This window comes from Odontesthes bonariensis, chromosome 6 (assembly GCF_027942865.1).
Source record: "Odontesthes bonariensis isolate fOdoBon6 chromosome 6, fOdoBon6.hap1, whole genome shotgun sequence".
Lineage (NCBI taxonomy): Eukaryota > Metazoa > Chordata > Actinopteri > Atheriniformes > Atherinopsidae > Odontesthes > Odontesthes bonariensis.
In genome coordinates, this window is record NC_134511.1 from 830,422 (window position 1) to 843,006 (window position 12,585).

Below are 12,585 nucleotides of genomic sequence, written 5' to 3' on the forward strand. Positions count from 1 at the left end.
CCTGTTGACTCAGTATTTCTGTATTTATACTCAGGGTGATACTCCTCACTCTTACCTGCCGTGTTGTCTTATATCTATCATATTTCTGTATATTTATCATATGTTACGGATCACAGCTATCTGTGGGATGCAGCTCCACACTGCTGTTGCTTCTACATACCACAGACGACACCAGGTGGATTATGGGGTGTTTATTACAGCTCTTTTTCTGCAACACAGCATATAGCGCCGCAGTGGTGTGGGAAAGCTAGCGCCACAGTCTCGGGACAATCAACAACACCTGACACGAGGGAAAACATTTAAGCTAGTTTAGCAACATTAATAACATTAAACATACTTTTATGGTCTAATAACTCACAGTGAGCGCTCAGAACAGTTAGCAAAGGTCCCAGTGAGTACATGACACAGTAAATGATAAAGAATAAACATCTGAAACATAATATAAAATAATTAATTATCCCGGACCATATAAGAGGACGTCTTACCACTGTGCAGTACCCAAGCCAACCACTACGCCAATAGATTGCGGTGTTGCACCTCTTTTGCCATAAAATAGGCACAAATATATATATTATATATATATTTATTATATTTTTAATATATATATATATTTATTATATTTATAATATGTATTATATTTATTATATCTATTATATCTATTAGATTTATTATATGTAATACATATATATATATATATATATATATATATATATATATATATATGTAATACATATATATATATATATTGATTATATTTATAATATATATATACATTTATCATATTTATTATATCTATTATATTTATCATATCCATCCATCATCTTCTGCTTCTCCGGGGTTTAGGTCGCGGGGGCAGCAGCTTAAAGGCCTCAGTCTGCTTCTCCGTCGCTATCCATCAATGCGTCTCCGTTGGGATGTCGGATACCCAAGGCAGTTCCCCTCCCGATCAGTAGGCGGCGCTAACGACCCAATCTGGTCTATGGTGAAAGTGGCTGATTGGTTGTTCACCTTCCACTCCTCACAGTGAACGATGGCGACCGAGACAGAAAGACCGTTGTTGTTGTGAGAGGAAGGAGCTAAACCGGGAAAGTGATTCAGGAAATGATGTTGTTAGCCGACCAATCACAACCCTTGCGGTCTCCGTTGCCTCGACGGATAGAAAGGAGAGCGTCTCCGGGAGGGTCTCCGTACACTGAAAAAAGTGACTTTTTGGTGAAGTAAACTGTATTAGAGTAACTGTCATCATTTCTACCTTGTACTTCTAAGATTCAGTAAGAACTAAAACTTCTTAAGTAAAATTAAACATTTTATTAACGTAATCAAGTCAAGTTAAGTCAGTTTTATTTGTCAATAGGAGGGTTTCACTTGACGTCACTTCCGTATTTTTCTAAGCGCGCAAACCTAAGTGGTGGGCAACTGGAGCCCATTGGAAACCCTGTGTTTTGTCTGCCACTTTTTGCCCTAAATGCCTCAGTTTTGTGCCGTTTTTTGGATGTAGCAATCGGTCTAACCGAGAGAAGGGAAAGGGTTACTATCGAGTACCGAAGGTAATCGCCCATAGAGGTGAGAAATGGAAAAAACTCACAGAACAACGCCGCAAAAAGTGGATAGCTAACCTACGTTTACAGACTGGAGGGGCTGAATCTGCAAATGCTCGTGTCTGCGGTGACCACTTCGTCAAAGGTATGTGGGAAATCTAACTGTTTAGTAGTAGTGCAGTATAGTATTATGTTGTTAAATGCCCTATTATACAGTAAGTAAAGCTGCCTACTCTGCATTGTTCTTTGTTATTCCTTTGCTGCCTGCTGGCTAATATATCCAAAATTGGAAAAAAACTATTTGACAGGCATCTGTTGTCTGCCTGCCGTTGCTAAAACTAATCATGAATCCATTTTCTCTTCTCTCTTTATTTGCATTTTGCCAGTGTTTTTGGGTCATCTCCAAAAATAGTTTCCATCAACTGCTTACAGAAGGCCACTCTCACTCTGTCTCTGTAAATGTCAGTGAAATACCAAATTTCAGAGACGTTTTTATGGGTCTCTGAGACACCACACAGAGGATTTTGATTAACTTCTACTGAATAAATCCAATCAGTGTATCTGAAATCAATGTACAAAAACAAAATGTATGTTAGCAAGACTATATGTTATATTGAAACCAAAGTATGATGTGCTGGTGAGTTAGATTTCAGTACATGAAATGTCTTTGTAATATAAGAATTACTCAAAGGTCATGATCAATATTTATTCATAAAGTGACAATATGATAGATTACACTCAAATTATGTCATGTGAAAGTAAATGGATCAAGTAAATCAATGGCATTCATTTGCAAACTTGATAACAGATGCAGATAGAATAGAATAGAAAGAATAGAAAAATACTTTATTCATCCCCCAATGGGGGAAATTCAAATTAGTCAAGTAGCTCAAAAAATTATTAATATTAACAATGATTGTATATTAACAACAACGATAATACCAATTCTAATAAAAATACTACTACTAACTAATAATAATAATAATAATAAATTACTAAAAAAAATAATAGTCCAAATGCATTTATGCATTTGGAACGAAATTTGGAGTGCCAACATTCACAGCTCGGCATTCAACATGTTAAGTTCTGCTTTACTGCCCAGCCCTGCACTACACACAGCATTTTCCACTGGGATAATGCACCGTAAACAACACAGAAAACAAACTTACCCTGGCCAACACCAAAACACAATCATTCTGTAGACGTTTTACTCCCAGTTTGCTGATCCATCCGCTGTGGTAATAGTTGTATGCCTCCAAACGTTTGTGGGCCTTCATCTGTTGCTTGGTGTAGACGTCTGGAGAACCAGGTAGCTCATTATGTCCACAGCCTCTATTTTCGGCAAATCGTTGCGGTTTTGCGAAAATTCGGACATTTTCATTAAGTATATGTCACGCCCAATGTATTTCTTAACTAACGCCAAATACCTTTCCCTATATGCCGGCTCCAAACCACTACAATATTCACTCATCTCCATGTTGGTGCTGCTGTAGTCAAGCTTCCTGCCCACCAGCTTAAATTCGCCCGCTCCCGTGATGACGTAACTAAAACCCCCCTATTCTTTCACATGTACCAAACATACAAAGGAATCGAAATTTCGTTTCTCTCCATCACCACGGTGTACACAAGACATTTCTGACATTTAGGTAGACAAGACAAGAGCCAAATATCCAACATGCAAGTAAAACATTCAAAAGTATTCATAAAAGTGACAGAGTAATGGCTGATTTATGCTTCAGACGCAAAGCCTCTGACGCTCGGACGCAGAGCCTCTTCGAGCGTCAAAATCTTGACCACTCCCCAATGCAGAGGGTGTGTGTGTGTGCACGTACGTGTGCATGTGTGCATGTTTGTGTGTGTGCACGTGCGTGTGTGTGCGTGTGCACGTGTGTGTGTGTAAAAAAGCTGAAGAAGCTAGAAAAGCTAAAGAAGCTAAAAAAGCTTTTAAAAAAGCTGAAGAAGCTTAAAAAAGCTGAAGCAGTAAAGCTGGAGAAGCTAAAGAAGCTAAAGAAGCTGAAGAAGCTATTTTAAAAAAAAGCTGAAGAAGCTTAAAAAAGCTGAAGCAGTAAAGCTGGAGAAGCTGAAGAAGCTATTTTTTTTAAAGCTGAAGAAGCTTAAAAAGCAGAAGAAGCAAAAAAAGCTGAAGCTAAATGCTAAATGCTTTAAGTTGAAATGACATTTAAAAGACGAGAGTGGAATCATTTCAAGCTAGAAATAGTTCAAATTGCTTAAAGTATGCTGATGTAGTTGAAAAAAAAAGTTTTTTATTTGCCATACAGTGGATTCGAACCCACGTCACACACACACAGAGCACCACTGCAGGACAGGGAGCAGATATTTCTGAAGCGCAATACTGTATACTATAAGCTCTTGAGCTTGTTTGAGAAAACGATAAGGCCGAGGAAAATAATTTGAACACCGTCAGAAGCAGAAGAATTAGAGGAACGCGGCAATGTAGTTTTTATATCAGTGGAGTGAAATAAATTTAAATGGTAGCAGGTTGAACACACTTGAACTTGATTTTTGAGGACTTTGAAAGTTAACATTGGAGTGAATGGGAGAATTCGTCAGAATTTGAGAGATTGTTCAAGCTTAAAGGCTCATAGCTGAAATTATGTCATGTGATCTCTTTAGGAGTTACATTGGCTGAAAGAGGACAAATGTTCCTACATTTTAAGGTATAATTTGTTTCTGTCAGTTAAACTGTATGAAAGTTATAGTAAGTTGTTTGAAAAGCTAAAAAAGTTGAAATTTATCAGAACGCACTGCTGAATGTCTCATTCATAAAAATCCAAGAAGGAGCTAAATTTTCATATTTTCTTCCTGAATGTAGTTCCAGACATGTTCGTATTTTTGTGACAATATATTCCTGCGATATTCGTGGCTGTACAAACAGAAAATACAAGAAGTTTCCCAACATGACGCGAATGTTTACTCTGAAAGAAGGAATCAGTTTACAGTCAACATCAGACGAGAAAGAAAAGTTTTATATATATGATAATAAAAATCATCTGCTCCACCGGCTCTCAAGATAAGTCAACTAACCTCAAACCAATTCACTTTTATTCATATATCGTAAATGTCATTTCAAGGCACTTCAAAGTTACAGTTCAATTCAAGCCAATCAGAAATAACTCCGAAGTTCCTCCCTGTGGGACCAGAAGCCGAGGAAACACCATCCAGAGTAACTGTAGAACCGGACAGTTTCAGGTCCAAAGATAACGACTTCAGTTTGAGTTTAGAAGCAGACAGTTCTGAGTCATCCAGGTCTTTATGTCTTTAAGACATGTTGTAATCTGACCAACCTATTGGGTTCATCTGGTTTTATAGATAAGTACAGCTGAGTATCATCAGCATAGCAATGGAACTTTATGCCATGCTGTCTGATAATGTTACCTAATGGAAGCGTGTATAAAGTGAAAAGAATCGGTCCCAGCACAGAACCCTGGGGAACTGAGGGTCACAGTACACTGTTTACAGTAAATAAAATGTTGCTGCACACCACCCGCATCTGTTGAGCTCGTTTATTTCTGCCAAAACCGGCCCAACTGCTCGGCTTTATCCCACCACACGGTCAGCATATTCATCCTCCTGATGTCATGCAGTCCTTTGTTGCCTTCAGAGTTTCCTCAGCACGATCAGAGCTAAAAGTTATTTTCTTTTTTTTCCTGACCTGGAACGTTCTGCCACAGGATCCGAGGCTGTCCAGTTTGATCCCATTTAAGAACTTTCATTTGTAATCACTGGAACAGTCTCCTCCATGAGGGCCTCCATGAGGGCCTCCGGTCTCTGGAACAGTCTCCTCCATGAGGGCCTCCATGAGGGCCTCCGGTCTCTGGAACAGTCTCCTCCATGAGGGCCTCCATGAGGGCCTCCATGAGGGCCTCCGGTCCCTGGAACAGTCTCCTCCACGAGGGCCTCCATGAGGGCCTCCGGTCCCTGGAACAGTCTCCTCCATGAGGGCCTCCATGAGGGCCTCCGGTCCCTGGAACAGTCTCCTCCACGAGGGCCTCCATGAAGGCCTCCGGTCCCTGGAACAGTCTCCTCCATGAGGGCCTCCATGAGGGCCTCCATGAGGGCCTCCATGAGGGCCTCCATGAGGGCCTCCGGTCTCTGGAACAGTCTCCTCCATGAGGGCCTCCATGAAGGCCTCCGGTCCCTGGAACAGTCTCCTCCATGAGGGCCTCCATGAGGGCCTCCGGTCCCTGGAACAGTCTCCCAGGGACTTAACAGACAGAACCGGCTATCCAACATTTAAAACCAGACTTAAGAGATGGATTAAAATGCACCAAACTTGTACTCGTGAATATTAAAGCCTTTCAAATGGTTTGTGCTGCTCTCAGTTCATAATGTACTTCATCTTCCTGATGATGGTTTGAAAAATGAGTCAAAACACTTCAGATGTCAAAGAGACTTTTATTGGGACAGAAAATCCGACTGAAGTGATCATAGATGAAGGATCGATGACAGTTTCACACATGCTTCCAGAAGAGGAAGAACCTTCAGCACACTGATTAAAAAACACCTTTTGGATGATTTAGTGATTATTTAACACACAGGAACAGAGACCCAGCAGCGTTGAGGCTCGGCTCAGTGACGTTGGCCCCGGCCCTCTTATACGACTCCACGGCCGTGTTCAGGATCACAGTGACGGTTCTGATGGGTTCTCCACCGCCGTCTCTCTGGAACCACAGGAGCACCCGGGCCCCTCCGGCCCCTCGGGCCCCCTCGTTGAGGTCCTGGCTCACTGATGTATAGCCCTGTTCTGTAAAGCGCTGACTCTGAGCATCATGGAAGGAGACCTGCAGGTCTCTGATGGCCCCCTGAGTCTCGGTGGTCTGACGGTACCAGATGAAGACCCAGGACCCTCCTGCACCACTGTTGGTGTCTTCATCCACTCGGATGTAGCCGTCTCCGAACATCTTGGCGTCTCCATCGAAGCCAGCGGTGGCCGTGATGTCACAGACGAAGGTGGGTTGGGCTCTCTTCAGCCACAGGTAGGTAATGTCTCCATCGTTGCCCCGGTTCAGATCGCAGGCCAGCGGCTCCCAGCCAGATGTGAACAGCTGGGCTTCCTCTTCTACTTCTGTACTCACACAGAGCTTCTCGATGGGAACATCGTACTCTGTGGAACCTCTGCAGAACCACAGGTAGATGTCGTTTCCACTCCCCCCAGTATTTAGGCTGGGGTGGACCCTCTGATACCCTTCTGTGAGAAGGCCGTTACTCATTTCATCGTTGAAGGAAAGCTGGATCCTGGTGATCGGTGCAGAGTCGCCTGTTTCATACCAGAGATGGATGATGTTTGCTGCAGCTCCTGAGTTCAGATCAGGAGGAATTTGTATGAAGCCTTCTTCATGGAGCCGATTCTCCTCTTCATCATTTATGGAGGCAGCAATGTTGGTGATAGGCATGATGGTTCCTGCATCAGACAGGAGGGAACACACGGTGATGGAAACCATGGCTGAATGTGCAGGAGATAACACATGATGTTAGAGAAGAATAGAAATGTTTAAACTATTTACAGGTTTAATGTCAGTAACATCAGCAGCAGTGATGGTAAAAGTACTCCACTTAAATAATATATATTCACTTAAGGCGGGACACTACAGCTGAATAGGGTAATATTCTAAAATAATAGATATCACCATGAAACTTCCTCAGTTGATTACTTATACAATTATAAAAAAAAAGGTATTACAAGTTTTAGAAATTTGTAAGTTTAATTATGCAAATTAGGCATTATCTCATTAAATCTGCAGATATTTCCTAAAGATACATCTGAACATATGATAAAGCCAGGTGCAAAATTCTTTTTCTCATTTTGTTTACACACAAAATGAAAAGAAAATTACAGAGGGATTTCAGGATATCTGCTTTCATTTCCTAGGAAATCAAAATATACTGTCCATAGCCTAAAAAACATAGATTTTCGCCATATTGTTTTTATTATAATGTCACATAAATCATGCCAGGAATGATTTATCAACAAATCCTTCTGTAAATATCTTCGGAATACTGCTAAGTGTATAACTGGAAAGTTTGGTGTTAGTAGGTGCTCCATAGGCTGAGATATTGATACTGGAAAAATACAAAAAACTGATTTTGAGAAAACGGCATTTAAAGATTCAAATAGGGAATTCAATACATTTGTATTGGAAACAAATGCTCAAAAACAGAATAAATGCTCAGGCCCTTAGTAATACTAATATTGAATAAAATAATTTTATTAATAAAGACTACAAGCTCAATAAAATACAATAAAATATCTTTTTCTTTGAAAGTTGTTTTGGGGCATTTTCGGAGCGTCAGATACCACCACGTGATGCGTCTGAGCAAAATCACGTTAGCAGAAACGAACAGCAGCCAATGAGATTTCGTCATTAGCTATAAATCCGCCTTTAGACATTCCCTATTGGTTACTGACAGAAAGGAAGCGCCGTTATTTGGGTTCCATATCTTTGTGCAAGAGATTCAGAGCTTTCCAACGACACCAGTCATGACAGACTTCAGTAAACAGGCGAAGCTCGGCATGGCGCGTTGGAATGCTAACTTTTTGGTCAATTCGGGCAAACGTACTGCAGCGAGTAAACAAAATGTTATAAAATGAACATTTTAATTTATGTTTTCAACGTTTTCTTTATAGCAGGTTGAAAGAACACATGTTGAAGGTGTAGACTGGCCCAAAATCTCAAAATTGACCCCTGCATGAAGAATCACTGTTTTTGCCGGCCGTGTCTCGCCTAAATTATATATGTGACAATTAAAGAAGTCTGCATCATTAGATACAGACCAAACAGAAGTTGTGTGAATGAAATAGTTGAAACAAATGAAATTCAAACTGGAAGCTGCTGGTGTCGACGTGAAGTTTCACATCATTTCAGTTTCTGTCGGAATGAAATTTTAACTCACGATGAAAGAAAAATGTGATTCAGTGTTTAGATATTAAAACTGAACTACACGGAACACTTCGGACTCCTAGGTGTGACTGTGTACTGTCCTCTTCTTCACTGATCAGTGAGTCGGCCATTTTGTAGGGCTGTTGGAAAGGAGCTAACGTAGAATGCTAATGCTAGCTACCACCAGCTGTCGCTAACGTTTGTGGCTCAATAATTAGATTTTCTGAGCTTTTAAAAAAAAAAAAACAGTTCATATATACCCATGAGTAAAGCCAATTCAGGGACACAAAATCTGTTTATTTGTGAAAGTATTTGAAATTGAAAAACTGAAAATTTATTAAAAAAGAAACGAAGAACAAAAATTATGTCAGTTCTGATATAAATTTGTATTATTATCTTTCAGTATATTTCTATTACAAGTTTTCATTTTCATATAATATGTATAAAAAATCTCAGATTCAGACCTGCTGACTGTGTGGTGTGAAGAAACACGTAGAAAACCAACAAATTTTATATGTTACAGAAAAAAGCTGTAAGAATTATAAAAGGATCAGATTATCAAGAACGTTTATCAAACTGAATGTTTATCAAACAGAACGTTTATCAAACAGAACGTTTATCAAACAGAACATTTATCAAACAGAATGTTTATCAAGCAGAACGTTTATCAAACAGAACTTTTATCAAACAGAACGTTTATCAAACAGAACGTTTATCAAACAGAACTTTTATCAAACAGAACGTTTATCAAACAGAACTTTTATCAAACAGAACGTTTATCAAACAGAACTTTTATCAAACAGAATGTTTATCAAACAGAACTTTTATCAAACAGAACGTTTATCAAGCAGAACGTTTATCAAACAGAACTTTTATCAAACAGAACGTTTATCAAACAGAACGTTTATCAAGCAGAACGTTTATCAAACAGAACGTTTATCAAACAGAACGTTTATCAAACAGAACTTTTATCAAACAGAACGTTTATCAAACAGAACTTTTATCAAACAGAACGTTTATCAAACAGAACTTTTATCAAACAGAACGTTTATCAAACAGAACTTTTATCAAACAGAACTTTTATCAAACAGAACGTTTATCAAACAGAACTTTTATCAAACAGAACGTTTATCAAACAGAACTTTTATCAAACAGAACTTTTATCAAACAGAACGTTTATCAAACAGAACTTTTATCAAACAGAACTTTTATCAAACAGAACGTTTATCAAACAGAACTTTTATCAAACAGAACTTTTATCAAACAGAACGTTTATCAAACAGAACTTTTATCAAACAGAACTTTTATCAAACAGAACGTTTATCAAACAGAACGTTTATCAAACAGAACATTTATCTAACAGACGTTTATCAAACAGAACTTTTATCAAACAGAACGTTTATCAAACAGAACATTTATCAAACAGACGTTTATCAAACAGAACTTTTATCAAACAGAACGTTTATCTAACAGAACGTTTATCAAACAGAACGTTTATCAAACAGAACGTTTATCAAACAGAACGTTTATCAAACAGAACGTTTATCAAACAGAACTTTTATCAAACAGAACGTTTATCAAACAGAACTTTTATCAAACAGAACTTTTATCAAACAGAACGTTTATCAAACAGAACGTTTATCAAACAGAACTTTTATCAAACAGAACGTTTATCAAACAGAACTTTTATCAAACAGAACGTTTATCAAACAGAACGTTTATCAAACAGAACGTTTATCAAACAGAACATTTATCTAACAGACGTTTATCAAACAGAACTTTTATCAAACAGAACGTTTATCAAACAGAACATTTATCAAACAGACGTTTATCAAACAGAACTTTTATCAAACAGAACTTTTATCAAACAGAACGTTTATCAAACAGAACGTTTATCAAACAGAACGTTTATCAAACAGAACGTTTATCAAACAGAACGTTTATCTAACAGAACGTTTATCAAACAGAACGTTTATCAAACAGAACTTTTATCAAACAGAACGTTTATCAAACAGAACGTTTATCAAACAGAACTTTTATCAAACAGAACGTTTATCAAACAGAACGTTTATCTAACAGACGTTTATCAAACAGAACTTTTATCAAACAGAACGTTTATCAAACAGAACATTTATCAAACAGACGTTTATCAAACAGAACTTTTATCAAACAGACGTTTATCAAACAGAACTTTTATCAAACAGAACATTTATCTAACAGACGTTTATCAAACAGAACGTTTATCAAACAGAACGTTTATCAAACAGAACTTTTATCAAACAGAACTTTTATCAAAGAGAACTTTTATCTAACAGAACTTTTATCAAACAGAACTTTTATCAAAGAGAACTTTTATCAAACAGAACATTTATCAAACAGAACTTTTATCAAACAGAACTTTTATCAAAGAGAACTTTTATCAAACAGAACTTTTATCTAACAGAACTTTTATCAAAGAGAACTTTTATCAAACAGAACTTTTATCAAACAGAACTTTTATCAAACTGAACGTTTATCAAACTGAACGTTTATCAAACAGAACTTTTATCAAACAGAACTTTTATCAAACAGAACGTTTATCAGCTGGAACACAAGGACAGAACAGACAATAACTCGATTATGATTTTTATCCAACAGCAAAGAACACCAACCCTTACCTGTGTGCCGCAGCCGAATGCTGCCGCCTCTGCACTCACCTGTCCTTTATACAGAGCAGGTTATCAACCATCTGTGTTTGGACTATTGTTCCAGACTTCCTGAATGTAGTTCCAGACATGTTCGTGTTTATGTCACAATATCAGAATCAGAATCAGAATGCCTTTATTGTCATTGTACACGGTACAGTGAAATTTAAAGCCACCAAAACAGTGCAAAGAGAAAATAAAAATATTAAAAGATATATAAGTATGTACAAAAGGGAAGGGTGTAAGATGCACAGTTTTTTGTTACGGTAAATAAAATAAATAAAATATGGTGTTAGTGGTGATAGATAAATAAGGTGTAAGTAGATTCAAGTAAATGGATATATTGCACACAACAGTTTTTGGCCATAATCTTTTAATATTGCACAATATAGTCCCGCGATATTCGTGGCTGTACAAACAGAAAATACAAGAAGTTTCCCAACATGACGCGAATATTTACTCTGAAAGAAGGAATCAGTTTACAGTCAACATCAGACGAGGAAGAAAAGTTTCATCGGGACATGATAATAAAAATCATCTGCTCCACCGGCTCTCAAGATAAGTCAACTAACCTCAAATCAATTCACTTTTATTCATATATCGTAAATGTCATTTCAAGGCACTTCAAAGTTACAGTCCAATTCAAGCCAATCAGAAATAACTCCGAAGTTCCTCCCTGTGGGACCAGAAGCCGAGGAAACACCATCCAGAGTAACTATAGAACCAGACAGTTTCAGGTCCAAAGATAACGACTTCAGTTTGAGTTTAGAAGCAGACAGTTCTGAGTCATCCAGGTCTTTATGTCTTTAAGACATGTTGTAGTCTGACCAACCTATTGGGTTCATCTGGTTTTATAGATAAGTACAGCTGAGTATCATCAGCATAGCAATGGAACTTTATGCCATGCTGTCTGATAATGTTACCTAATGGAAGCGTGTATAAAGTAAAAAGAATCGGTCCCAGCACAGAACCCTGAGGAACTGAGGGTCACAGTACACTGTTTACAGGAAATAAAATGTTGCTGCACACCACCCGCATCTGTTGAGCTCGTTTATTTCTGCCAAAACCGGCCCAACTGCTCGGCTTTATCCCACCACACGGTCAGCATATTCATCCTCCTGATGTCATGCAGTCCTTTGTTACCTTCAGAGTTTCCTCAGCACGATCAGAGCTAAAAGTTATTTTCTTTTTTTTCCTGACCTGGAACGTTCTGCCACAGGATCCGAGGCTGTCCAGTTTGATCCCATTTAAGAACTTTAATTTGTAATCACTGGAACAGTCTCCTCCATGAGGGCCTCTGGTCAAATAAACCTCAAATCATTCATTTTTATTCATATATCGCAAATATCATTTCAACCCTGTGGCTTTTTTTCGCACAGAAGGCAAGAGAAGAGAGCCAGAGAAGACTTTAAATCAACCCCAACTGACTTTAAATCAGCCTCAACTGACCATAAATCAGCCTAA

General features: G+C 38.3%; 1 protein-coding gene across 1 annotated transcript; it reads right to left on the reverse strand.

The window, feature by feature from the left end:
• Positions 1 to 5,934: 5,934 nt before the first annotated feature.
• Positions 5,935 to 11,179, reverse strand: LOC142382757 (uncharacterized). The gene is made up of 2 exons (XM_075468876.1): positions 11,095 to 11,179; positions 5,935 to 6,960 (listed from the first exon to the last, which is right to left on the reverse strand). Exon 2 carries the CDS (start codon positions 6,950 to 6,952, stop codon positions 6,083 to 6,085), a length of 870 nt encoding a protein of 289 aa, XP_075324991.1. The 5' UTR covers positions 6,953 to 6,960; positions 11,095 to 11,179; the 3' UTR covers positions 5,935 to 6,082.
• Between the last annotated feature and the right edge of the window lie 1,406 nt (positions 11,180 to 12,585).

Excerpts from the sequence above, each read along its gene's own strand:
- LOC142382757 (XM_075468876.1), bottom strand. The coding sequence starts at position 6,952 with ATGCCTATCACCAACATTGCTGCCTCCATAAATGATGAAGAGGAGAAT.